Source organism: Pipistrellus hanaki, assembly GCF_964339955.1.
Source record: "Pipistrellus hanaki genome assembly, chromosome: 12".
NCBI classification, from domain to species: Eukaryota; Metazoa; Chordata; class Mammalia; order Chiroptera; family Vespertilionidae; genus Pipistrellus; species Pipistrellus hanaki.
Genome location: NC_140514.1, coordinates 59378354 through 59406261, shown reverse-complemented (window position 1 = coordinate 59406261; position 27908 = coordinate 59378354). Strand labels below are relative to the sequence as shown.

The following is a 27908-nucleotide window of genomic DNA, read 5'->3' as shown; positions in this document are numbered from 1 at the left end:
ATAATTTAATGAGTTCTTACAAATCAATTCTATCTAATAAAGAGGGAATATGCTAATTGACCATCACACCCCACAAAGATGGCTGCATCCACAGCCAATAAAGAGGGAATATGCTAATTGACTGCCACACCCTCAAAGATGGCAGCGCCCACAGCCACAAGATGGCAGTGTCCAGTCCCCTCAGGCCTGCTGAGGCAGCAGGTGTTCAGCATGGCTGGACTCGCCACCAGGGGTGTCCAGTTGTTCCACATGCCTGCCTTCAGAGTCCCCCAGTCCCCTCGGCCCCCCAGCTGCCCAGGGCTGCCTAAGGCTCAGGTAACCAGGGCCGGCTGAGGCTTGTACTGCCGGCAGGGGCAGCAGCAGAGGTGTGATGGGGCATTGCCTTCCCCTGATCGCCAGATCACCTCCCTCCCCTGAGGACTCCTGGACTGTGAGAGGGGGCAGGTTGGGCTGAGGGACCCCCCCCCTTACCTGCAGGGATTCCCCCTCAGGGACCTCCTATTAAATATAAAAACAATAAGTGGTCCACAAGGAAAATCGACAACACTCAGTATTTGCGACATACTTATAAAAATTATCTGCAGTTTCTATGAAATTCAAATTTAATTGGGTGTCCGGTATTGTTTTAAATATGGCACCCCCAAAGAGTTAAGCTCCAGTTTTCAGCATGAGAAGCATTAATCACCCACAACCACTGGAAAGATGCTGCCACACGCCACAGGCGAAAGCCAGCAGAGCCCCCTGCTCATCTGGCTGGAAAACATGACTAAAACATGCCCCTTGATGTGACACCAGGAAACATGCTCAGTGCACTGTCTGCAGAAATGTAAGGTCTCTACCTTCTGAGAAACATTTGCAGCTGTGGTGTAAGAGCTCATATTGCCTTCTACCTTGACACGTGCTAAAACAGGGAGGGTCTCGAGTGGGTAACCGCACAGCCCTCCCCGCTCTGACCCCGTGGATGAGGTCCCCAGCAATAAACTTCCTATTGAGGGGACCAGACACAGATCCTGGCCTGAGTAGTGGGTTCCAGCCCCCGCCAGCTGGTGGACTTCTTCAAACAACCAGCCTCTTCAAACAACCGTCCATGGGAGCCAGGAGGCAGCTTCCTCTCAGCACTACTGAGCCTGCCTCTCACACCCCACTGTGCCCCTGTGTGTGCGCCCGTGGCCCTGTGTGTGTGCCTGTGGCTCTGTGTGTGTGCCCGTGGCCCTGTGTGTGTGCCCGTGGCCCTGAGTGTGTGCCTGTGGCTCTGTGTGTGTGCCCGTGGCCCTGAGTGTGTGCCCGTGGCCCTGTGTGTGTGCCTGTGACCCTGTGTGTGTGCCCGTGGCCCTGCGTGTGTGCCTGTGGCCCTGAGTGTGTGCCCATGGCCCTGTGTGTGTGCCTGTGACCCTGTGTGTGTGCCTGTGGCCCTGCGTGTGTGTCCGTGGCCCTGCGTGTGTGCCTGTGGCTCTGAATGTGTGCCCGTGACCCCATGTGTATGCCCCAAGGCCCCGCGTGTGTGTGTACCCTCCTTCCTAGAATTTATTGAGCTCATCTAGCCAGGATTACCTGCCACTCCCTGACAGGAATGGGGTCCCTCCCTCACCAATCAGATAAAGAGATGGTGATTAAAACAGCAGCAACTCACAATTTTTTTAATGTACCTACTTTTTACCCCAGAAATGTCACTTCCTAGACCTGCAAAAGCAAAAATATAACGTGATCTTACCCAATGTATGTAAGATAATACATGTCTACATACATGTGTATTGGGTTGTCTCATCAAGGGCGAGAAGAAGGCACTGGAGACTTGGTGCCTTTAGCTGTAGAATTTGTAAGGTTTGACTTTCACGCTAAAAATCATTCTAGTTTTACTTATGCGATGTGTTACAAATTTTAAGATAAGGGAAGTGTATCACAGTATACACAAAAATCTCAGGCTAACAACTGGTGAAAGTTTGCAGTAACGTAAGAGACTGAGCAATGGGAGGGCTAGTCCGGAACATTCTAGCACCTGCAGCCACGGGCACCTCTGGGCCTTGATGTCTGAGCTAGCCGCAGTCCTTCCAGCTCATCTCCAAGGGCTCCTCAGCAAAACCCTGCTCCCACGTTTCCCGAACGCCTGCAGGCCACACTGTCCCGTGAGGAGTGCACCTCACAGCCCTCTGCCACCTCCCTCATACACCGGCACAGCGCATGCAGCATGACAAGGTACTCAGCACACAGAGCCTGCCATGAGCAAGTTTCTGTTTGCACAGTGATACTCTGAGTTTAACTACAGAACGATTTGTTCTCTCCCCTTTTCCACTCTTTAAAGAAGCTAGTTGGGCACAACCTGTATGAACCAGGAGGTCATGGTTTGGCTTCTGGTCAGGGGCCCATGCCTCAGCTGCAGGTTGGATCCCTAGTGGGGGGTGTGCAGGAGGCAGCCGATCAATGATCCTCTCTCATCATTGAGGTTTCCCTCTCTCCCTTTCCCTTCCTCTCTAAAATCAATAAAAGTATATTAAAACATGAAAAAGAAGCTAGTTGGGAATTCAGTGTCAGACAGCAATCACCCTAAGGAGTGTCACCTGAACTTGGGCCACCTGCACTGGCCAAAGCCACGCTGGCCCGCCCGGGCTCAGGCCTGCTCTGCCTCTCCATGGGCCCTGAACTCAGTCTCCCGGCGCATGCCCACCAGGTCCCCGCTCCCAGGACGCGCCGGCCACCTCACCACACTGATGCCGTCGTTGAGGAGGGCCTCCCCGAAGATCATCATGTACAGCGGCTCGTTCACGCGCGCCTCCTCGAACACAGCGAGCACAGCCACGGGGTCCACGGCGGAGATCAGGCTGCCGAACAGCAGGTTCTGAAGTAGGTTGACGTCGCTGAGGCCGAAGGCCTTGATCTGGCAGATGAGGTAGAGGGAGAGGCCAATGCCCAGGGCGTTGACCAGAGCGCCCAGGCCTGCCCACCACAGGATGGAGCCGATGTTCTCAAAGAAGGGCCGGGTGGGCATGAAGTAGCCGCCCTCGAGGACAATGGGAGGGAGGAGGTACAGGAAGTAGATGTTGGAGTCCATGACCGGAGGTGATTTGTGGTCGGTGCCAAAAATGATGGCGCCCACCAGCGCGCCCACAATGATGAGCAGGCAGCTCTCCGGCATGAGGCCCGGCAGCCTGTGGTGCAGGTGGAAGCCTGGGGAAGAGCAGAGGCCACAGTTAGCTGCCAGCCCCGAGACCCCCGAGACCCCGAGACGGGGGCTCGTGCCTGCTGGCCGAGCTCTCTGTGCGCAGGCCCTGGCCGGTGGGTTTACACGGGACCACGTGCTTCACACGCAAGCCAGCCCTGGCTGCGGAATCAGTGTGCTAGGCAGCAGTCCCCCCTCGTCCTTCCTGCTCCCCATTGACAGGACCGAGCACTGGAGAGAAGAGGAGAGAAGCGGTGGGCCTGTCTGCGCATGCAAAGCCGCCTTCAAGGCTCATGCGGTCTTTTCTGTCGCCTGACTTCAAACTGACCTCATCTCACTTCCCTCTCCTCCAAACAAAAAACAAAAGGCAAGTCCGTTCTCCCCTTATTTAATCAAGGACATGGCCATTCACTCAGCCACTTAAGGGGAAATCAAGTCGCATTCTCATGACCCCCCATTACTTCTGCTCCTTTATTTACTCAGCTGCCTCTTTCATCAGTAACGTCTCTCCCAGCCGCCCCTGCAGTCCCTCCCCTTCTCCAATCCCACAGCCACCACCTTTGCTCAGGACTGCCCCTTTCTTCTTCTAATTCTGCCTTATCCTGCGGACCTTCTTTCTCACCCTCAACGCGCCCGCCCCCCCCACTCCTGCTGCCAGAGGACTTCCCTACACCACGTGTGTGTGTATCTGATGGCCCCACTCCTCACCTGAGATGTGAAGGTGCTCACACACCGCATGGATTTGGAAGGGAGGGTTTGCTTAAGCATCCCTGCTACCCACCCACGGGAGAGGACTGGGGGTGGAGGACCTAACATGTTCTCTACAATTCCAACCGTTGATAACATTTCGGAAATAAGACATTAAAAAATAAGAGAAAAACAAACAAAATGTGTAAGCATACAACTAAATGCACATTGAGACAGGACGCAGTGGGCAGCAGCCAGGATGGGCAGCCAGGGCGAAGCACGTCACCCGGGGCTCTCTCAGAATCTCAGTCCTACAGCCAGCCACACCCCTCTGCACCTGTGGCCCCTCCCATCTCCCCAACCTGTTGTTGCTGCCTGGATTGTCCTTCTTAACGATTTTCTGGTCCTGCTCAATCTTTGAGGTTAAGCTTCCCCTGGTCTCTTCTAAAAAGAAACAATATGTCTTCCCCTGTATTATTATAAAATTTCATATGGACCGGTGTGGCAACAGTGATCCCTTTCTACTCTTTTGTGTGCATGCTCCTCTCCCCTATGAAACCTGACCTCCCCAGCCTGAGGCAGAGGGGTAGACACCCTCACATCTGCCAGTGCGCTCCCCCAGGTGTCCCCGCACAAGGGCCTGCCCCCTGCTGGGGGATCACGCGTGTGAGGGAACGGGTGGGCAGGCTGCACGTTCGTGAGAGAACGTTTTTACATGGTAAGTAGAAGTTGAACAGGCCGTTGGAGAATGCTTATGACTTACATAGACCAAAAGGAAGACTTTCCAGGCTGGGAGAATGCCAAGAGGAAAATAGAGGGATAGGAGTGTTTGATAAGAATGCTGATTCACCTGGCTGGGGCGAATTTGGAATTGGGGAGAGCATAGGAAAAAGACGCTCTGCTGGGGGCCTTGAATTAAGGTTAAGGAGTGTAGCTTTTCCTCCTTAGCCATAGGGAGCCATCGAATGTCTCCTTAGGAGCATTTTAGGGTCAGCCATCCAAGGAGCACGTGCGTTTCCCTGACTGCAACTTTGAACTTCTCCGTTCGCTATAGCAGGCTGGTTAATACAAGGGCACATTATTAGCATCAGGAGACATTATCCCAGACCGCACACTTAGCCCATTGGCTTCAAAACCAGAATAAAGTCTCCTTCTAAAATCCCGCTCTCTCTGTTTCTGAACTTCCTCCTTCTCCCCTTCCTCTTCCTCTTTTTGTAGTGCTTATGTCAGTCACATGGAACTTCGTAAATGTCAAAGAGGTGGAAGAGTCCATACGCAGTGTTCTTAGGCTCTCTGTCTCCAGGTTTGGCCCTGCTTTCTGGACTCCAGTGTCCTGGGATGAATGCAGCTTGCCCTACCTCAGCGCCTGCACCTGCCCAGTCCCGGGAGAGGCGCCAGCATGCAGGGCCCCGAAGACAGTGCTGCCTGTCCATCATGCCAGAGCTTTCTCCCTTTCATGACCACAGTAGAGTCAGTCACTTGAGAATTTTTAGTTTCAGTGACTGAAACTTAAGTATCAATGTCCTACCTACAAGCCAAAGAGAGTTCTCATTCCATTCTGCCCAGGGATTCAGGGCATCCTTCTATAAATTTACAGGAAGTGGAACTGAAATAAAAGATAAACAAGTCTGAGGTGACTTTGTATTATCTTTGTTCTATAATAGCATACTTTACAACTTGCATAGTTGGTGTTTTAAAAAGGATTGGGGAGTCTTGGTCAGTGTGGCCAGTTGGTTGGGTGTCCTCTTGGGGCACCAGGAGGTTGTCAGTTCAATTCCCTGTCAGGGCACATGCCTGGGTTGCAGTCTCCCTCCCCAGGAGGGGGTTTGCAGGAGGCAGCCAATCAATGTTTCTCTCTCTCATTGATGTTTCTCTCTCTCTGTCTCCCTCCATCTTCTCTAAAATCAATAAAGACATGTTTAAATAAATAATTAAATAATTAAATAAATACTGAAATCAGAAGGACCGGGGAGAGTCGTGATGTTTCCTGGCAGAGACCTGCCAGGCAGTGCTAGACCCCCTCCAACACGCCCCATCTCCCCCATGAAGCGCAGTCCCCGCGGCCAGGGACCATGTCATTTCCACGCATTGCACAGCTCAGTGAGAGTGCTTGCTAGGATGATAAATAAAATAATGAATAGTAATGATGATTATTAATTGTATCTTAACTCAAATTTCATAATGTGGAATCTAAAAAAGGCTGCATGTATTTGTTGTCTTAAAGTTTTATGTCTTCCTCCCCCCCACCCCCAGGTGAATGGGCCACCATACATAAATCTACAAGCCCAGTAATTGGCACTGAGTATGTATTCAATAAACCCGGCCTGCTTTTCACATGCAATGTAAAAATAATCTGAATTCTGAAAGACTAGTAAATATGAAATTGTACTTGAATGCACATGATCCATCTGAAAACCTACTTAAGCTATTTTCTTTTTCTAAAGTATGTTGAATTATATCAATTTGAAAATCAAGAACATTTAAACCACTACAACACTCTAGACTTGTAGACATAGTGAGTCTGGGCACATATGCTACCTCTAAAGAGCAATCTATGTTTAATGCCAATATCAAATTAAGATAAAATACACCCTTTCTGCATTGTGATGTTTACTGACATAGAACATATTAGAAAATCCTTATTTGCACCAAAAAGAGGTTTTAAAAATAGTTTCACAGATGAACAAGCTGATATTTAGAAAGACAGAGTTACTAGCCAGTCACCACCGATCTGGTTCATGGCCCAGAACGGCCCAGCATTCCTGTGCTGGGAGGGGCGACCGGAGCATCCCTCCAGTGAGTAGAAAGGAACATTTAAAACCCGCTGAGACCCGGATGTTCTCAGTCCCTGTGGCTGCCTGAGAGGCGCTGGGCCCTCAGCTCCACGCTGCCCACCCCCTTTAGCTGCCAGCCTTATGTGAGTGCTTCTGAGAGATGATGTGAGGCCCTTCGCATAACTTCACCATCTGACAATCACACGAGAGTTCTTCAAGGTAACAGTCCATTCAATCTCCGTACCGCACAGCCCAGAACGAATGGCACTTAAGAAGGAGCACCTGACTGACACACTGCACCCCAACATCCCGGGGTCAGGTGAAGAGACAGAGCCCATAGTCCTCATGCCAAGGAATTAGCTGGCAGATCTCATGGCTCAGCCCATTTCCCACCCAGCCTAAATGGGCACCATAGTTTCTAACAAAGCACTTTATCTATTCAAATGACAATTTCATAACCGAGGCAAAGGATATGTTATACAAAGTAATTGAAATAATTGTATCAGTTTTCCACTTTCAAATAAGCTGGTTTTATTTAAAATCCTCACCTGAGGATTTGAAGAGAGAGGAAGGAAATAGACAGAGAGAGAAAGAGAGAGAGAGAGAGAGAGAGAGAGAGAGAGAGAGAGAGAGAGACATTGATCAGTTGCCTCCCATGCTTGCCTTGATTGGAGACAGAACCTGCAGCCTAGGCATGTGCCCTGACCAGGATTGAACCCACAACCTTCTGGTGTTGGGATGATGCTTCAACCAACGGAGCCACATGGCCTTGGCTCTCAGGAGCTGGTTTAAGGAGAAAAGGGTGGCATTTGGAAATAAATGGTCACAGAGTGTAAAACTACATTGGGTTAGGCACAAAGAACCTTGATGAGAATTTAATCCATCAACTTGAATTCACTTTATTTCACAAAGGAAAGTGTGGCTTCATGTGGCTCACGTGTAAATCTGCATTCTACTGACAGATAAAACCCTGTTATCCCATTTCCCATCACCGAGGGGCCTGAGAGGTGCTCTCTGCCAATTTGCAAGGAGCACAGCCCACTTCCACAGGATCCACAGGGAGCCACTGACGAAGCCCCTGGCTTCGTGGCCAAGGACGAAGGGAGACTATTTTACAGAAGAATCTTCATGTGATTCATGAAACCTCATTGGCCATCGTCCTGGAACCTGCGTGCTTCACTCTCCAGTGGTTTTGAAGCACAGAACCTTGAGATGGTTGCATGCCAACTAATCCCACATGGTTTCACACTGAAGTGAGAAGAAATGACAGCACCCAGGACTGAAGGTCCGCCTCTACGTCCCAGCAGCAGTGGCATGGAGGGCTGGAGCCCGCCACCGGGGCGGAGCTGACGGGACAGCAGCACAGGTCCCTCTCGCGCCCACCCCAGGCGCTCCGCACGCAGCATCTCCTGCGGGACGCGCACAGCACTCACCTATTTTTGCCAGGGAAGCGAGAAGGATCCAGAGGGTGACCTCGTAGGGGACCTGCACGTAGTCATAGTCCAGCTCAAAGACAGTGATCCTCTCACCCAGTGCTGGGCCCGAGGCAAGGCCAGCCCCGGGCGCCTGCTGGGCGGGGGGACCGGTGGGCTTGTTCAGAGCAGACGTGGCTTCCGAACCCCGGAGGGCCACAAGCAGCAGCAGCCAGGGCCACGGGCTAAGCGGTCCCGGTGCCTGGACACCCATGCTGGCCTCCTCCCGCCCCTCCCACTGCAGCCCGGCCTCAGGGCCTGAGCAGGGGCTGCCGGGCAGGAGGACAGCAACAGTCCACGGGCCAGCAGGGGTCCGAGTGGCCTCTAGTCCCGAGTGCAGATGCGCTCCAGTGGCCGTGGTGAGAGTTCGTCCGGCAACTCAGCTTCTGCCCGGCGTGCAATCATTCACAGCTCTGCTGTGGCGCCCGCTGTGGCCTTACCTGCCTGTGAGCAGCGCATCTGTGAAGGGAAAGTCTCTGCTCACAGCTCTCCCTGCACGGCACACAGGTTGTGAATGAAAATGGAAAAGGACGCCACCGGCTCCTTTCAGACATCGCTGGGGCCCTTCTCCCAGGAAGGGCTCCTCTCCCAGCTTCCGGAGGGCTGTGCCTGCACCTGCCCTTCTCTCCTGGCGCTCTGTCCGGTGGTGAGTGGCCAGGCTGCAGGTAGCTCTGATCCTCACTAATTATTCTCTGATTGGGCTTTCCCAGTGCTCGCTGGGGGTTACACTGCTGACACCTAGTGGGCGGCCACCACAGGCCCCTTGGCTTTTCAGTGACAAACCTCTCAGGCAGCCCTGTGACCAGCCTCTGAACCAGGTCCCAGAGAGTAAGAAAAGCTGGCCATTCCCGCCAGGCCGGTCTAGACCAGGAAGGACCCGGCACCCGTGCAGAGGGTCCCTGTGATGTCTCGGCCCTGGGCAGAGGGTCTGTGATGTCTCGGCCCCGGGCAGAGGGTCTGTGATGTCCAGTCCACCCTCAGGAGACTAACTGAGGGGGCACACCCAGCAGGGGACGCTCCCGCCATCCAGGGCTTCACCTGCACACAGCTGGAAACTGAGTTGGGGGTTTTGTTTTCTTCCCTTTTTGACTTCAGGCTCCCAAGCTTTTGTCTTAGAAAAGCTCCGACAGAGACAAGAGCACAGCGGCCTCTCCTGTGCCAGCACAGAATGATTAGTCACCCTAAGAACAGTTTTAAACAGAATGATCAGCACGCCTTTCCTTCCTTCCCACGGTGTGTGGCGGCAATCAACTTTACTGAAAAGTGTTCGTGCAGCACTTCTGCGACACAAGTATCTGTGCTTGTCCCTGAACTCTTGCTACTTTATAGAGACTCAAATTTTCTACTCCTTTTTTTAGAAAGAAGAAAGCAGCGATAGAGAATTGGTCAGTGCTGTCCAGAAACAGATTTGCTTCCCAAGCCCATAGCTAGCAATTACGCTGGATGGCCTTGGACTGAGCTCTGGCACGGCACGCCCCTAAATTGAAAGCCTGCATCCCAAGCTGGAGGGAAGTCAATAACGTTGACCCTGTTTTTCAGGACAGAAAAGCTGAGCTCTGTTCTTGCTCCCCAAAGTCTTCTACTTTGAAAGAAACAGATGGGGCAGCTGGAGGGCGCAGTCAGCTCTGGGAGGTGCCCTGGTGCAGGAGAGAGGACAGGACCGGGTGTGTGGTGAACATGAATGTGAGCTTTGGAACAAGTCACGGTCATGGGCCTACAGGTCTAACGTGACAACTTCCGCACGGAAACAGGGGTTTTGCAGAGCAGAGAACGAAGTTGTGTGATCTTGGGCATGTCTTACAGACCTCCCACCCCTCGGCTGCTTTGTAGTTCTGATTTGCATTTCCCTAATTGCCAGTGAGGTTGAACATCTTTTCGTACATCTACTGGTATTGGCTGTTTGTATGTCTTCTTGGGAAAGGTGACTGTTAAGGTCCTCTGCCCATTTTTTAAATTGGGTTGTTTGTCTGGTGTTGAATTTTATGAGTTGTTTATATAATTTGGAAATTAAACCTTTGTTGGAGCGATTGTTTGAAAATATCATCTCTTATTTGGTCAGCTGCCTCTTTGTTTTCTTGTGGATTTCTTTCATTGTGCAGAGCTTTTTAATTTGTTATTAGTTCCATTTATTGATTTTTGCCTCTTGGAGGCAAGTTCATAAAATGTTCCCTATGACCCAGATCCAAAAGTTTACCTATTCTCTCATCTATGTAATTTATTGTTTTGGGTCTTATATTTATGTCTTTGATCCAATTGAGTTAATTTTTGTACATGGAGACAAACTACAACACAGTTTCATTTTTTTGCAAGTGGTTTCCCAATTTTCTCAGCACCATTTATTAAAGAGGCTTTCTTTTTCCCCCAACTGTGTGTTTCTGGCTTCTTTGTCAAAAATTATCTGCCCAAATTACATGCCATTTTATATCTGGGCTTACAATTATGTTCCCTTGACCTGTGTGTCCGTTTTTCTGCCAGTACCATGCTGATTTGACTATCATAGCTCTGCTGTATGATTTGAAGTCAGGTAGCGACACTTCCAGCATTGTCCTTTTTTCCTCAGGATTGCTTTGTCTGTTCTACCTATTTTGTGGCTCCATACAAAACGGATGGTGTCTTGTTCAATTTCTGATGGGGATTGCAGTAAAGCTGTCTATTGCTTTGGGTAATGTGGCCATTTTAACTATGTTGATTCTTCCAACCCATGAACATAAGATATTTCCCATTTTGTTGTATATTTTTAAACAATGCTTTGTAGTTTTCAGTATATAGGTCTTCATGTCCTTTTTAAGTTTTATTCCTAGCTATTTAATTTTATGGGTCACAATTTCAAAATGAATTTTTTCCCCAGTTTTTTTTTTCCTGAACTTTTGTTGTTAGTATACAGGAAGGCAGTGAATTTTTGTACATCAATTTGTATACTGCAACTTTATTATATTATTATATGTTTATTGTTTTTAATACTTTTTTTGTGTGGATTCTTTAGGGTTTTCTATGTACAGAATCATGACATCTGCAAAGAGTGACAGTTTTACTTCCCAATTTGTATGCCTCTTATTTCTTTCTCTTGCCTTATTGCTCTGGCTAGGCCTTCCAGAACTATGTTGGCTAAGAGTGATGAGAGTGGACATTCTTATCTCATTCCTGACAAGGATGGAAGAGAGCGAATTGCCTCTGCCTTAATTTTTTGAAAGAGTTTGGGAAGGATGGGTTTGAAATCTTCTTTGAAAGTTTGGTGGAATTCACTGATGAAGCAATTTAGTCCTAAACTTTTTTGGGAGAGAGGTTTTTGATGGATGGTTGTTTCAATTTCCTCACTGCTGATCAGTCTACATAGATTTTCCAGTTCTTCATGATTTAGTCTAGGAAGGTTATATATTTCTAGGACCTTGCCATTTCTTCTAGGTTATTGAATTTGGTGGCAAATAGTATTTCATAATATTCTAGTATGACCCTTTGTATATCTGTGATGTCAGTGGTTACTTCTTTCTCATTTCTGATTTTGTTTATGTGGGTCTTTTCTCTTTTTTCCTCGATGAGTCTAGCCAGGGGTTTGTCAGTTTCATTAATATTTTCAAAGAACCAGCACCTTGTGATAATAATTTTTGTAGTCTTTGTGAGGAGTTTAAAAACTCCCTGTGAAGCCTGTGGGTCAGGGGATGGGTTTCTTCACTAGGATCTTCACTGCTTTGTAGTGGCAGCTCCTAGAGCAGAGCCCAGGACTCAGTGACATTCAGTAATTACTGACTGAACTGCGCGGCCACTGACAGCTCAGGATGAGAAGGCAAAAGGAGAAAGCGCCGACGAGAAATGAGATGGGCACTCAGAGGAAAATCAGACTCTCCCCACCAAAAGGAAACTGTTTCAATATAAGTTCCCTTGAGGCTGAAAAACATGACAATTTCAGATGCATCGTTCTCAGAGTGCTCCAGGGTGTCAGAGAGAAGCATGGCCTCTGTCTTCTGTTTGGCAGGAAGTCCTTGGTCAGGTAGCAGCGCCAGCACAAGCACGTGGCCCTCGATCACAATCTCAGGGGAGAGTATGAAGATGTTACACCTCCACTTAATGGCCTCACTAGGACATCACCTGCCACTTCCATTTACCTTCAAGAAAAACTGCCACCAGTGCCCAGCCAGCTGAAAGGAGGCTGGGAGAGTGGCCCCCTGTGTGTTCAGAGGACAAAAGGTTTTGGTGAACATGTAGCACAGTTGCTGCCACGCTCTGTGCAGGCTCCTGTGGGCACCATGGGTACAGCCCACCTCTGTGCGGGCTCCGTGGACATGGACACCATGGGTACAGCCCACCTCTGTGCGGGCTCCGTGGACACGGACACCATGGGTACAGCCCACCTCTGTGTGGGCTCCGTGGACATGGACACCATGGGTACAGCCCACCTCTGTGCGGGCTCCGTGGACACCGTGGGTACAGCAGCAGGAGTGAGTGCCCATTCTTAGTCAGATGTTGATTTGGAAATGATCTTCCTTTGGGTACAGAGCAGGAGACGTGAGGAGGGGTGGAGAAGCGGGAGGAGGCGGTGGAGGAGAATAAAGCCTTTTCCCACAGACGTCTTGGCTAGTCCCACGTGGCACATGTTTGTGAGAAGCTCCTGGTTGGAGTGAGCCAGAGCAGAGCGGTAAGAATAGCTGGATGTGACATTTAAGTGTGGAAACATCCAGTAAGAAACCTGCCTTTACACCGTGGTGGGAGGCGGCTCTAACAAGATGCTAAACGGACTTTCCAGGGACTCTGGACTTCAGCAGACGTCATAAGTGTAATGCTACGAGTGAGAAATGCCCTCGTGTTCCAAATGGAGGGATAGACTGAACCCTTGCAGGACTTGCTAAGCCGCCAAACTGCCAAGTCGCACCCCTGGCAGCCTCCACAGGAGGCGCTCCGGGTGTCCCCCCTGAAGGGCTTGTCCGCAGGAGGCAGCACCCTGCCCCTGTGAGAGCAGAGGGCTTGTCTGCGGGGGCAGTGCCCCCTCCCTCCCCTGGTGAAGCTCGCAGGGTGGAGAGCATCAGCACCGCAGCGTCCATGAGCATGGGATGCAGGAGAGTGAAAGGATCTGGGAGAGTGTGCTGCTTTCCATGCGGACACAGCGGTGAACTGTGCCTGTGCCTCTGCAGGAGACCACTGAGGGGAGGTGGAGGAGCAGAGCCTGCAGTGGGAGAGCAAGGGAAGGGGAAACGAGGGCCGTGGGGGAGTGGGCATCTGACTCCCCAGGAGACAGTGACTCACTGGACAGAGGTGACCCTCGCGGCTTCCTTGCTGGACAGGGGACGGGGACACCAGAGAAGCCAGCACCTGCCTGAGCGGTGGGGGGGTGGGAGGCATCCACATGGCCGCCTCACAGCAGTGCCTGCGGGGTGACCCTGGGTCCCTCATTCAGAGTCCACTCCACAGGCTCCTGAGTAAAGGTCCTTCCTCCTTTGCCCTCGGCTCCTCCTCCCTCTAAACCCATCAGGGAAAAGCAGAGCCAGACCGGTACAGGGGCGGGAGAGACATGGGAACCCACTCCCTGCCAGGGCAGGGCTGCAGAGTTACGGCGTGGGCTTTGCCAGGGTCAGGGGACAGGTTTCACCTGGGTTAGAGGTTAAAGATTTGAATTTGGACTGGACTAAACCCTTTAGATGTTTATTTTTAAACTAGAGTCCCAGTGCACAAAATTCATGCATGATTGGGTCCCTAGCGACTGACAGCTGCTGACTGGGGCCTTCCTTTATGCCATGCCATGCGCTGGTGCTCAGCACACATCATAGTGAGTGATCGAACTCCCGGTTGGTCAAACTGCTGAGGGGACACTTTGCATATTAGGCTTTTATATATATATATATATATATATATATATATATATATATATAGAGAGAGAGAGAGAGAGAGAGAGAGAGAGAGAGAGAGAGAGACTAGAGGCCCCGATTTTCCTAACCAGTGTACTTTGACATACTTGGGAAGAATAGTTTTTGAAGGCTGACTTTTCTACATATAAGACAATCTCTCTGAGATTTGGTTTTACTAGTTAAATAGCCCTTGCTCCCTCCTACACAGCAAGCATACACAAAACACTGCTAATCTGAAAGTTAATTTTTCTCTGAAAACTGGTTAAACTTAAAAAAACAAAAAAACAAAAAACAAAACAAAACAAAAAAACAAACCACCTGATTTTTAGAGAGAGAGGGAGAAAGGGAGAGAAACATTGATGTGAGAACCAAACATCAATTGGCTTTCTCCTGCACGTCCCCTACCAGGGATCAAGTTGGAAACCCAGGCATGTGTAAGAATCAAACCTGCAACCTTTCAGTGCATGGGACAATGTTCACCCAGCTGAGCCACGTTGGTTAGGGCTCCTTTCCTGTCCTCCCCTTTTCTTCACCTTCCTGCCTTCCCTTCTCTTCCCTTCCTTTTCTTCCTTCCTTCCTCCCTTCCTCATTCATTCATTCATTCATTCATTCATTCATTTAACTGGCTAAACTTTTAAGCAACAAAGACTTTAAACATATGGCCTTCTTTTAAGGAATTTGAAAAAAAAACTTTTTACAATGTTTAAGAAACATAGCCTTCCTTACGTGAAAGCGAACAGTCAAATTTGCACATAATTTTGAGGACTATCATAACTTATTATAAAAACTAGAGGCCTGGTGCATGAAATTCATGCACGGGTGTGTGTCTCCTTCGGCCTAACCTGCACCCTCTCCAATCTGGGACCACTTGGGGGATGTTCAACTGCCCGGCCTTAAACAGGCAGTTGGACATCCCTCTCACAATCCTGGACTGCTGGCTCCCAGCTGCTTGCCTGCCTGCCTGATTGCCTGAAATTCGTGTATGGGAGGTGTGTCCCTCAGTCCAGCCTGCACTGTCTCCAATCTGGGACCTCTCAGGGGATGTCTGACTGCCCTTAATGGGTAGTCAGACATCCCTCTCAGGACTGATGGCTCCCAACTGCTCACATGCCTGCCTTCCTGATTGCCCCTAACCACTTCTGCCTGCCAGCCTGAACAGCCCCTAACCACACGCATGCCAGTCTGATTGATGTCTCACTGCTCCCCTGCCAGCCTGTTCGCCCCAACTTCCCTCCTCTGCTGGCCTGGTTACCCCTAACTGTCCTCCCCTGCAGGCCTGATCACCCAAAACTGCCCTCCCTTGCAGGCCTGGTCCCTCCCTACTGCCCTCCCCTGCTAGCCATGTTGTGGTGGCCATTTCGTGTCCACATGGGGGCAGGATCTTTGACCACATGGGGGCAGCCACTTTGTGTGTTGGAGCAATGGTCAATCTGCATATTGCTCTTTTATTAGATAGGCTAGAGGCCTAGTGCATGGGTGGGGGCCAGCTGGTTTGCCCTGAAAGGTGTCCTGGATCAGGGTGGGGTTCCCCTGGGGCATGGTGCAACCTGGGTGAGGGGCCTGTGGTGGTTTGCAGGCTGGCCATGCCCCCTGGCAACCCAAGTGGAGGCCCTGGTATCTGGACTTTATTTACTTTCTACAATTGAAACTTTGTAGCCTGGAGTAGAGCCAAGCCTCCTGCTCCCTCTGTGGCTGCCTGCCATTTCTGTTTGGATTTGTTTACCTTCTATAAGTGAAACTTTGTAGCCTTGAGTGGAGGCCTGGGCCTGTCAGAGTGTGTGGAAAACTCTGTTGCTGGGGAAACCCAAGCCTTCCTTCTGGCAACCATTTTGGTTGGGTTTATTTGCATACTCGTTCTGATTGGCTGGTGGGTGTGACTGGTTGGTGTAGCAGAGTGATGGTTAATTTGCATATTACTCTTTTATTAGGTAGGATTGTTTCATTATCCTTTTTTAGATATGCAGGGTCTGTAGTGTTATCATTTTATTCTTTCTTGATATATTGGCAATTTGTGTCTTCTCTCTTTTGCTTCTTTGCTTTTTAAAGAACTATATTTGTTGTTAATTTTTAAAAAAATTTGTGTATGTTCAATATAATAAATTTCAGCTCTTGTCTTTATTATTTTTTTCTTTGTACTTGTTGAAGTAGGAGTTTAGATTATTAGTGACCTTTTCTTTTTCTAATATAAGCACTAACACTATAAATTTCCACTAAGTATGGCATTCCCTTCATCTCACAAATTTTGATATATTGTATTTTCATTTTTTTCTGTTCAAAATATTATTTAATTCCCCCAAGACTTCCTTTTTTACCCAGAGATTACTTAGAAATGTAATGTTTAATTTTTAAGATGATTTTTCTGCTATCTCTGTTACAAATTTCTATTATAAATCCATTGTAAGTAGAGCACATACTTTGTTATTTTCGTCAGTGCCTGTTTCTAACCGAGGATATTGGTGCACGTCCGAACACTGCACGCTGCTGTTGTGGGAGGGGCTACGCCACCTTGTCCAGCAGACCCAGCCATTGTGAAGTGAGTGGTGTTGCTCGGCTCTCTCCATCCTTGCTGGTTCTGTTTGCGAATGTTGTCCATGTCTGAGAAGAAACATTAAAGCCTTTGAGTCCACGTGTGGGCCTGTCTGTTTCTCCTCAGCACTGTCCGTCCTCCCGCACGTGCTTTGAGTGTCTGCTGTGGGGCACAGGCATGTAAGATGGTCTGCCTTCTGCCAAAGGCATTCTTGTTTTCATGTGACATCATTTACCCCTGGTACCTCTCTTTGGTCTGAAGGCTAGTTAAGTTGATATTAATGTAGATACTCTAACTATCCTTTAAATTAATGTTTGGACAAAGAAATACATTGTCGGTACCCCTTTACTTTTAACCTATCTATGTCATTATATTTGAAATATATTTATTGTATAGGAAATATAGTTGGGTGATTTAAAAAATCAATCTAATAATTATTGTCTTTTGACTATGTTTACACATTTTACATTTAATGTAATTATTGATATATTTGAAATTGTATCTCCTAGTTCATTATTTGATTTCTGTTTATATCATCAGTGTTTTGTTTTGTTTTGTTTTGTTCCCCTATTTTCTGTTTCCTTCCTCCTTCTGGGTCATTGGAGCATTGTTATTGCTCCATTTTAATTTATCTATGTTTTAACTATATTTTTATCTGTCTTAGTGCTTACCCAAGGGATTAAAATATTATTACTTATGTTTTCACTTTCCACTTAGAATTAATATTTTACCACAGCAAGTGGTATGCAGATACCTTACCTAATATATGTTTTTTAAAAATATATAGTTTCATTGACTTTAGAGAGAGGGGAAGGGAGAGGGAGAGAGAGAAACATCACCGAGAGAAACATCGATCAGCTGCCTCCTCCCCTTTCTGGGATCGAGCCCACACAGGAAAAGAACCGGTGACCTTGGTGCATGTGGCAATGCTCAACTCCAAGCCACGCCAGCCAGGCTGATCTCTGTTCTCACCCTCCCTCCTTTGCAGTGCATTTGGCTCATATTATTACATCTCCCCACATTGAAAATCCATTGAAAAATCATATAATTTTTTGCTTTCAATGGGCTGTATTCTGAATATTTTAAATATTGTGTTACATAGCCCTGGCCGGTAGCTCAGTTGTTTGCATCTCATCCTGATTACTCTCATGCCAAGGTTACAGCTTTGGTCCTCGGTCAGGGCACATGCAGGGGTCAACCAATAAGTGTAAAAATAAGTGGAACAACAATTCTCTCTCTCTTCCTTCTCCTTTCTCTTAAAAAAAAATCAATAAATAAACTTCATAAACAATAAATATTATGCTACACAACTCTGGATCTTGCTAAAATCCTGTGACGCATGTTTTTTTTTTTTTTTTTTTTTAAAGCAGGCAGTTGAGCCAGTTGATTCAAGCCCCAAATGCAAAGCAGCCTGGAAGGTGTCAGTCAGGCCTGTGGACTGTCCTCTAGTCCTGACTGCCCACGCACACCTGCGCGGCCGCCGGAGCCGGGAGCCTTCCTGAGGCCGGTGCTGTTCACCGTCTCCTCTGTGCGGGGCCTGCAGGCTGGGGCCGCGGTGCGGAGCAGCTCGCCCTTGTCTCTGGGCTCCCTGCCTGCCTCCCCCTGGCACGTCCCGGCTCCCAGCTGCCCATGCTCCGCTCCCAATCTCTCTGGCCCGTGTGCGTGTGCTGTGCACCCCACTCTGAGTGCATGTCCACGTTCGTCTCCATCTCCACAGCCACGTGATCAGGGGACAGAAAAGCCCAGAGATCTGTCACCTCCTCTGGGGCCACAGCTCCCGTGTCACAGCGAACACGGATGCGGGCTCCCGAGGCCCTGCCTGCTGCTGTCGGTGGCATGGCTGCCCCAGCACGGCGCTGCCCACTGCGGGGCGGGAGGGACGCGGAGAGGACAGTGACAGGAGAGCCGGCCTCGTCCTCGGTCTCCGTGGCGTCACCAATGTCCACGCTGCGCCAGGCTGCCCGGAGCCAAGGAAGTGGCCCGGGAACTCTGCGTTCCTGCCTCTCCAACCGCCCGTTCTCTCCCCCTTTCAGCATGGTCAGCCTGTCTCCATGCAGGCCCCAGCTTCTCTGGCTGTAATTCCTGGGGGAGGTGTACGCTCACTCCCTCTCACCTGCAAGGTGACCGGAAACAGCACCGACAGGAAGTGCCCGTGTCACAGCTCGGAGATGCAGCCGCCAGCCCTGCCCTCCTGCCTGAGAGCCCGGCCCGAGCGCTCTGGGGCAGCGCGGGCAGCTGCACCCCAACCAGACATCCTCGCTGGAGCGCCCTGGGCCACGGAGACTACACGTGGACCTGTGTGTGACACCCAGACCATTTCTCTTCCATAAATATACAAATCGGAGGCTCAGTTCGAGTTTCTGTGAAGCTCAGAACAGAACCCTGGACCACGGGAAGAATAAGTTACAGCGGTGTTTAGCTCAGAATAAAGAAAAGCTAGATGGACTGGCCAAAGGGGCTCTGGGTCTCAGCTCCCAGGGTGTCCACGGCAGGAAAGGCAGCCCGCTGGCTGTCCCCGGACCGGACCACGGAGTCACAACGCGGGTGTGGGTTCTTCCCAGCCAGCCCTGCAATGAGCCTTCCCACAATGAACTTCCTGCAGGAGTAATTCCTGCCTCTAACTCATCCTAACCTCCGCTGGCTTCCCACGGGGCTGCTGTGCCAAAGCCACAGAGGGCACTCTGATGTGGGCGCCTGTGGGGAAGGAGCTCCAGGCGCCTCGCTGGCTCCGCTCGGTGGCCGGGGACAGCGATGTTTAGTAGCTCCAAACTCAGATCCCATTTATACAGCAGATGTGACAGTGAATGAGTGACACAGTGCACGTGAATGAGTAACATGCTACATGTGAATGAGTGACATGCTACACGTGAATGAGTGACACAGTGCACGAATGAGTGACACACTACAAGTGAATAAGTGACAGTGCACATGAATGACACACTACATGTGAGTGAGTGACATAGTGCACATGAATGAGTGACACGTTACATGTGAATGAGTCCAGAAGTTCTCTTCTTTGTCACTCCAATGGGTCGTCCCAAGCCCTCAGGCTGTGTGTCCACGCGGGACCAGAGCGCTAGTTGAGCTCTCAGAGGAAACATGACCGTGAGAATGAAATGTGTCCGCAGGGACAGCTGCTCGGCGCTCCAGCGAAGCTCCAGGACCTCGGGCCCCACCCTGGGACAGCAGACCGGGGAGCGGACAGAGCGGCGCCCTGACAGGCAGCGGCTCAGACAGAAGCTCTGCCCGCCCGCCTGGCGGTCCTCGGACAGCGGAGCTGCTTCTCAGGCTGCTGTCCTGGCTGCTGGCTCTTGCTGCCACCTCTCCACTGGGTATGTAGCTGCGTGTGCGTTCATTGCTGCAATCGTTATGGCCAGGTGGCCTCTCCATCCCCCGGCCCAGAGCAAGTCTGTGCTCCAAGCCCTGCCCTAAGACCAATGGTAAGGAGAAGCTGAAAATGCCCCTCCTCTGCCTCAGGCCTGTGCCTGGCCCAGGCACTCAGCCCAGCTCCTCTGCCAGAGGGTCCCTGCCCACAGGATGAGGGTACAGGCTGCAGTGGCGTCTCTGCCCCTGTTCCTGTCCAGTCTCCAACGTGCTCTCTGTGTGGGTGCATGTAGAGCAAGAATCACCTTTACAGAGAAGCGCTTGGTAAAGTTAAAATTATTTATTTTATGGCAAATCACAGTAATAAAAGGCCAAGAGGCATCACAAAGGAAACTACCAAATGAACAGTCACCATGAGGGGACCCCTGCCATGATTGGGCAGCCCCGTGCACAGGCTGCCAGAGCCCCAAAGGGGACCTGTGCCTCAGGGTCCCACCAGCGCAGCCATCAGCCCTGCACGGGACGAGAGGAGAGGAGGGAAGGTGCCAGTGAGAGTGTGATCAGAGTCAGGGATCCACAAACTGTGGTGCTAAAAGCCACACACACCCACCAAAACCAGACCTGTAGATGTTTACACTCTCCCCGTGTGCCTTCCTGCCCTCCTCCGCTGAGGAGACCCTGCCCCTAACATGCCTTCCTCCAGGTTGCCCCATCAGGCAGTAGATGCCCTGCGGTCGCCATGACAAAGGTCATGGAGGGTCAGGACACCGCCCTGGTTGAAGCCGGTGCTGTGGGAGCAAAGGGACCAAAGAAATAGTTCTGTCCAACAGCCATCTAACTGTTAGAGCCGGATTTAGTCCTGGTGTGCTCCGTGTTAAGCAAATTCCCCAAATAGACTTCCGATGTTGATAATTCACATAACTACAGAAAGAATGCACAAAGATTCTTAAAATAAGCAAATTATCTTGCACCTCATAATACAAAATGTTTAAACACCATTACAAATAATCTCTATGAGAAAAGGGAGCTGAGATTAGCAAAATCTAATATACCCAATTCAAAATGTCATTCAGAAATGCCTCCACTATGTAAAATCAAAGTATGGGATCTAGGGTTTGAAAAAAGGAACTTTGCTCTGCCTGCTCACCCCTCAGCCTTACGCTTTGCACAAGTCTCGATAAAGAGATGGAGCAGAAGGAAAAGCAATGCCTCATGGCACTGAAATTTATCTGTTTCTTCAACAAATATTTATAAAAGTTTTATTACCTTTGTGCCTGTATTATAGAAACACAATATAGCTCTGTCCCCATATTCAGAGGGCTTAAAGTCTCTGTGAGTTCCCGGTAAGGTAAACCCATAAATAGCCAAAGAAGGAGGTTCCAATGCAATTCTTATGAAAATTACTGAGTAAAAGACTGTCTTCGCTCTCCCTCTAGAACAAGAATTAAAAAGAGCAAATAAATACAATGAATGAACCCAAACTCCTTTGGGGACCCCACCCCTCAGGGACTAACACAGGTTTTGTGAGCCTCACAGAAGCTCTTAAGCTTCCTTAGCTTTACCATAAAAATAAAAAAAAATAAAAAAAAACATTTCAATAGCGCTCCTTTCTGGACAAAGTTTTTTCTTTTTAAACTTTGTAACTTTACCAAAGCAGTAAATACATAGTTCATAAGGAATCTTTTTTTCCTAATAGGTGTGTAGTGTAGTGGTATATCAATATTGTTTTTATTCTATTGTTGATGCTATTATAGATGTCTTCCATTTCCCCCTTTACCCTCCTCCACCCAGCCCCCCACCTCTGGCCATTACCACACTTTTGTCTATGTCCATCTCCCTCCCCTCTGACCTCTGTCAGTCCCTCCCAGCCTATATAATAAAAGGCTAATATGCAAATTGACCAAATAACCAGTTGCTATGATGCACACTGATCACAAGGGGACAGACACTCAATGCAGGAGCTGCCTCTTGGTGGTCAGTGCACTCCCACAGGGGGAGTGCTGCTCAGCCAGAAGCCCTGAGCTGGTGAGCACAGCAGGGTAGCACATCCGCCTCTGTAACAGCGCCAAGGATGTCTGACCGCTGGCTTAGGCCCGCTCCCCTGCAGGGAAAGGGCCTAAGCCAGCACTCAGACATCCCTCAAGGACTCCCAGACTGTGAGAGGGCACAGGCCATGCTGAGAGACCCTCACAAGTGCACAAATTTTGTGCATCTGGCCTCTAGTCCACATGATAAAAGAGTAAAATGCTAATTGACCATACTTTTGCAATGCCCACTAGCCAATCAGGAGTGGGTATGCAAATTAACTCAACAAATATGGTGGGTTAATTTGCATATGCAGGTGCTGAGCAGCTGGGGACAGGGTGGGATGTTTGTGTGGTTGCCATGGCGATGACACAAGAGTTCCACACCACCCCAGCTGCTCCGGGCTTCTGGGCAGCATGGGAAGGCAGAAAGGCAGCTCCGGGCTGGAGCGGAAAGGCTGCTCCAGCCAGAGTGAAGGCAGTGCTGGCAGCCAGGGGAATGAAGGCCCATTCTTGCAGGAATCTTCTCTTGTGCATCAGGCCACTAGTCTATATACAAATGTACATGTACAATACATAGGAGACATGATAGTCCGCAACCACACCATGAAAGTGGACACATCTGCTGGTGCTGGTGACGCTCAGAAAGCTGTGAGAGTGTGCTGAGTGTCTGCAGTCTGGAGAATCCCCTCTCCCTCGTCCAGTCCAAGAGGCCAGAGGCCCAGCCCCAGCAACAACCTGGGGGCCGAGCACCATCCACTTTAGATCAGCCCGATCTAGGCTGTGCATCCTGCCCGGCAGTCTGTCTGCTCACCAGGGCAGGGGTGCGGGGTGCGTGCGGGCCAGGTCACCAGTGCCTGTCTGGGAGCTCCGCCTAGGGGCCTCTGCTTTACCGAGTCGTCCCAGTGAGAAAGCCCTGGAGATGACCCTGAAGCGGCTCCACAGGAGCCCCGGGGGGGTTTTCACAGGCATGTGGTAGCGCATGCGAGTCCAGAACCTGGAATTGGGAGGCACCGACTTTAAGCCTCTCCACGTGACTGTGGGCAGGACCCGGAGAGCCTTCCTCACTAGGTCGGGTAGGGATTCTGGCTCTTTGAAGGGACAGAACTTCACTAGAATGAGCTTCAGCGTCTGATCATCCAACGCAAGACTCACTGCTGCTTGCAGTTCAAAGACACAGGGTCCGTTGACATAGTTGGGGCTTAAGATGAAGATTCCTCTTCTACTTTTCTTAATAATGCTCACGATGTCTTCTGTGTACACTGGAAAGAAAGAATTTAACTAATTGCATCTGTATTGCTAAACCTTGAGTCACAATAACCCTGGTTCCCCCAGACCTACACAGGGGTTCCCCGCCAGGCGGAGTGGGACTGCTCCCCTAACTGCATGGGCTACCCCGCCCTGTTCAGTGGGGATACACCCTACTGTCCAGTGACTCGTCTGTAGTTCTCCCGGCGCTGTCTCCTCAAAGGCCCCTCCTGCAGGAGCACAGCTGGGCTGGACAGGGGCAAGGTCAGAGTGGAGAAGGCGGGGCCTGGCCCAGACTCCAGCAGCCCACGGGCCATGCTGCATCTGTGGCCGGCAGCGTTCCCACGCAGGGCCACCCACTGGGAAGGACAGTGAGGAGCCAAGGAAGCTCTGTCCCTTGGGATGGAGGCTCACATGATGGACACGTGTCTGCCCAGGTGTCTTCCGCTGGCCATTCAGCCCTAAGCTCACAGCCCTCCAGGAGGGGCCAGCCCCGGGGGGGGGGGGGGCGGGTGGAGAGCGGGCACTGAACCGCCCTTGGAGCTGTCACTTCTCTTGGGGGCAGGCCTACCTCCTCCCGGGGCCACGTCTCTTTCAAGCAAACACAAGGTGTAGCCATATTTGTTTTCCAGAACTTCGGGGAACAGCTTCAGGGCCAGGCGGTCCTCACTCACAGGCGAGGCGTGCTCGCTCTCGGAGGCGCTCCCCTTCGCGTAGGAGATGAAAGCATCAAACTCCTTTTTATCTGGAGAAAGGGTGATAGAAGTGTAAGCCACGCACACCTGCATGTGCTCAATCGTGGCACATGGTACAGAGCAGGACTGGGGGTCGGTACTGAATTGATTAAAGAAATAAAAACCAGCAGCTGAGTCCTTTTCAAAACCCTGCCGGGATCCGTGCTCATTGTCTGCCCAGGATTGGAATGGGTCCACGTTCTGAAGCTCTGGGCCTCCGTGGCTGGGGTGGCCATGCGAGAGGAGTCTGCGGGAACGTGCAGTCCTGGGGCCACGCCTGCCAACACCACTAACCCTGCACTGGGGACGGCGGACCGCGCGGCTCCTGGCAGGGTCACAGGAGGTAGCTGACACGCAAAGCCTGTGTCTGGCCCTCAGCAGCGCAAATCGGTGTCCCCCCTCCTTCTCCATGGTGATAGATCCTCTCTTCCCCCACCTGATGGACGGAGGATGACGTAACCTGCACCTGCGGCCTGGACATTCCTGAGCACCTAACCAGACACCTTACATGGACTGTACATTGAACCACCAATCAGCACCTGCCAGATACCCTGAGCCTCTGATTCCTAAGTCCCTAAGTGCCTAATCATGTGTCTTATGTGAAACCACCAATCAGCGTGTGCCGAGTACCCTAAGCCTCGTCCCTTCCCATTCCTCCCCTCAGAAGGCGAGTTCCCCTCTGCACATATGGCTACTCCCCTTTGCAGGGAAGCCCAGCAGGTCCTTCTCCTCTAATAAAGCTTGGAGTCCTGGTGTTCGACCTCTGTCTCATCTTTCATTTGGTGCTGAAACCCGGGAGAGGTGCACAGGAGTGTGGACCATCCTCGAACCTAGCCCCGAGCTTCTGACTCCTGCTCTGGCTCTGCTCGGTGGCATGGTTCTGAGTTGATTGGCCTGCTCTGGACACCTCTCGAACCCTGCCGTACCAGGACACTTGGGGATCTCATCATTTCCTCACCGGTAGGCTTCAGGGACTTTCCCGACCACCCCCACCCTTGACCTGGAAGGCCTCAGAGTGTCCCATCTAATGGGCTACATGTTCTACATTCTATGAAAGCCCAGGTGCCTATCCAGGAAACTCTGCTCTATTCCATGGGAAAGGTCTCAGGGTGATGACCTTGGAACCTTCTCTCGTCTCTCTCTCTCTCTCTCTCTCTCTCTCTCTCTCTCTCTCTCTCTCTCTCTCTCTCTCTCTCTCTCTCTCTCTCTCTCTCTCTCTCCAGGTTGGCTGAGGGAAAAGGAGGATGCTCCTTCTTTCCTCCCCAAATTCCTGGTGGCCCTTCCCTCCGATCATGGGGACCTCTCAGTCCAAACCGCCTCTACACACCCTTGGTGTCTCCTCGCCAATCTCTACCCTTGGTCTTTCTGGCTACATCAAACCAAAGAAGCTCTACCTGGCCATGATACAAACTTGACAATGTTCCTCTGTGGCCTGAAAACGGCACTTCTGATTCCAATAGCCTTCAAGATCTAGATAATTTTGCCACTGGATAGGGAGGCCTCAGAGATCCCTGTGAACAGGCTTCCCCTCTTCACCTCCCCTCCCGCTCTCTCCCTCGCTTTACTCTTCATGTTCCCCCCATCAGATCCTCCTCGCAAAGTCCTCTTTGCCCTCCCACACCTGTCCTCAGCCCCTTTCTCTGTCTCTGACTGCTCATTCGACCCAGCGATCGTTCTGCTCCATGTGTCTCACTCCCGCTGCCCCCTTACAACCCTGCCGCAGAATCCGTACCCCACGCTCTACCGCTGACAATTCTAACTGCCGCCTTCCCCTGTGCTCTCTGCCTCATCTTTGTCCCCATGACCACCGGCAACTGAATTCACAGGTGGCTGGCCATTCCCTTCTCACTGTCTGATCTTCCTGAGAGCCCAAATCCTGAGAACGTGAGCTTTAAAACAGCCTTTCCCATCTAACACTCACTCTCAGGCCCAAAGAAGGCCTTCCTCCACAGCCTCTTCTATTCCCCCGTCCACTCTACCCCTGAGGGAGGCAGCAGGAGCTGAGGGCGTAGTCTGAGTCCACATCCCGGTCTCTATGTCCAGCCTCACAGATGGAGAGGCATCTCAGGTTTCGTTTTCCACTGACCTGACCACCTTTACTCCCCGACATATGCCTCAAACTTCAAAAAAATAGATTCAGGTCCACAACCCCCTCAAAAAGACCTCATTAACCTGACCTTTAAGATCTTTAATAATAGAGACAAGAAGACTCAAATTCAAAATCAAAGGCAAGATCAGGCCAAGGCCAAGGCCCAGTAGGAGGCCTTCCAGCTCTTAGCCACCGCTTTCAAACCCCAAACTAAGTGCCAGTACTCCAACCGAGGTAAGTCAGGGGCTAAGCCTCGTCTAGGCCCTCCTTCAAATGCAGCAAGGAAGGACACTGAGCCAAGTTCTGCTCAAACCCGAGACACCCCTGCCTTGGCACTGTCCAAGGTGTGGAAGGGAAGGCCACTGGAAATAGACTGTAGTCTAGCTTCTCCAGGTCTGGCCTCTGCCAGTCCACCATGGCCGCCCTCTGGATGCGGTTTGGAGCTCCCAGAACTCCTGGGACTGGCCATGGAAGAAGCTGTCCAGACCCTGACAGGGCCCCACAGACTTACATCACCAGGACAGAGCCTCGGGGAACGACTGTGGTGGCAGGTAAGCCGATCTCCTTTTTAATGGACACTGGGGCCACTTATTCTGTCCTCTCTGAATCCACTGGGACCCATTTCCTCTCCTCAGTCTTTATTATGGGGGTTAAAGGGTTAGTCTCACAGCCATTAGCCACCTCATGTCTACACTGCATCTTACTAAATTCCCCCATTCATTATTTTCTCATTCTATCTCTGTGCCTGGTCAGGGCTACCATGCATCCTTCATAAAACCCAGTTGTCCCAAACCACAGTCATCTACCTCAGTTTCACTCTCTCAACCCAAAAAGCTGAGGTATTCCTGGGACTGTAAATGCCTTATCTCCCTATCTCGTCTATGATCATTATCTCTAGAAAAAATGCAGTGATTTGGGATTCAAGTGGTTAAGGCCTAGGGACAGGCCTCCTGCCTCTGCTTTTTCTCCAGCCTCATTTTCCACTGCTACTTTCCTTCCTGTTCTCTTTTCCCTTGGAGAATAGTGCATTCTAATATTCCCTCTCACTTTCACTGCAATAAATCTTAATCACTCATCTGTCACCCTTATTGGTAGCACCATGACAACTACCATCTCAGCTTGGAGTGTGGAACTGGGAAAAGGAATCTCATACCCTTTAGCCCACCTCTTCTCCTTACACTTTCAGCTTATCTCCATGATCAGGTTTTTCTCCCTCTATGGGGAAAACACATACATTTGCCTCCCGACCAACTGAACAGGAACCTGTACTCTTATCTATTTCTCACCCAATGTTGACGCAGCCCCATAATCAGTCTTTACCTGTCCCCATAACCATCATATCTGACACGAAAGAGGAGTCCAGATCATCCCTCTCCTCCTAACCCTCAGCATCACAGCAGGAGTTGGAACTTCCATAGGGAGGTTAACCACTGCTCTACCTATTTTGAAATCCTTTCTCAGGATCTATAAGAAACATGTGGATGCCCAGCAAGGGGCAAAGCTGGGAAAACAAGAACCTTTCCCCCAGGGTAACCTATTCTCCCCTTTCATATCACTAGTGAGGCCACTGAGACTCCTACGCCCCGCCCCCCCCCCCAAAAAAAAAAAAAATAAATAAATAACAGCTAGGTCTCAATTTTATTTCAGCTCCGGCCCAGAAAAGCAGCAAACCAGACAAGTGACGCCTTGGCAGCCTCAGGACCAGCTTTTACTCCCAAGTGACTCAACAGGATCACTCTTAAGACTTCACCAACCAGTCTCTTGGGGAAATCATGCTGCTGCACCCCTTATCCAGCATCTGTTTTTGCCCACTTACCCCACGGCTCCTCCCACTATTAGGCCCACTGGGGTGAGTGGTTGGTGTGGGGAAGCGCTGTGGGGGTCCTCCAGGTGAGGGCTGGCCGGGGTGTGGGGTCCTCCAGGTGAGGGCTGGCCGGGGTGTGGGGTCCCCCAGGTGAGGGCTGGCCGGGGTGTGGGGTTCTCCAGGTGAGGAATGGCCGGGGTGTGGGGTCCTCCAGGTGAGGAATGGCCGGGGTGTGGG

General features: G+C 50.6%; 2 protein-coding genes across 3 annotated transcripts in view; both read right to left on the bottom strand.

Moving 5' to 3' along the window:
• Window positions 1–8301, bottom strand: part of SLC9A4 (solute carrier family 9 member A4) — a gene marked incomplete at both ends in the record, with an annotated part of 59423 nt that extends 51122 nt beyond the window's left edge. Inside the window, 2 exons of the mRNA XM_084900499.1 lie at window positions 2699–3162; window positions 8049–8301. Of these exons, the coding sequence (XP_084756625.1) occupies window positions 2699–3162; window positions 8049–8301 (717 nt within the window). The remainder of the gene's footprint in view (window positions 1–2698; window positions 3163–8048) is intronic.
• An 11803-nt stretch (window positions 8302–20104) lies between these two features.
• IL18RAP (interleukin 18 receptor accessory protein) overlaps window positions 20105–27908 on the bottom strand; it is a 31788-nt gene continuing 23984 nt past the window's right edge. For both annotated transcript variants that reach the window (XM_084900506.1, XM_084900505.1), the window contains 2 exons: window positions 23616–23789; window positions 20105–23058 (listed from right to left, as the gene is read on the bottom strand). In XM_084900506.1, coding sequence (XP_084756632.1) covers window positions 22607–23058; window positions 23616–23789 — 626 coding nt within the window. In that variant the 3' untranslated portion in view covers window positions 20105–22606. The remainder of the gene's footprint in view (window positions 23059–23615; window positions 23790–27908) is intronic.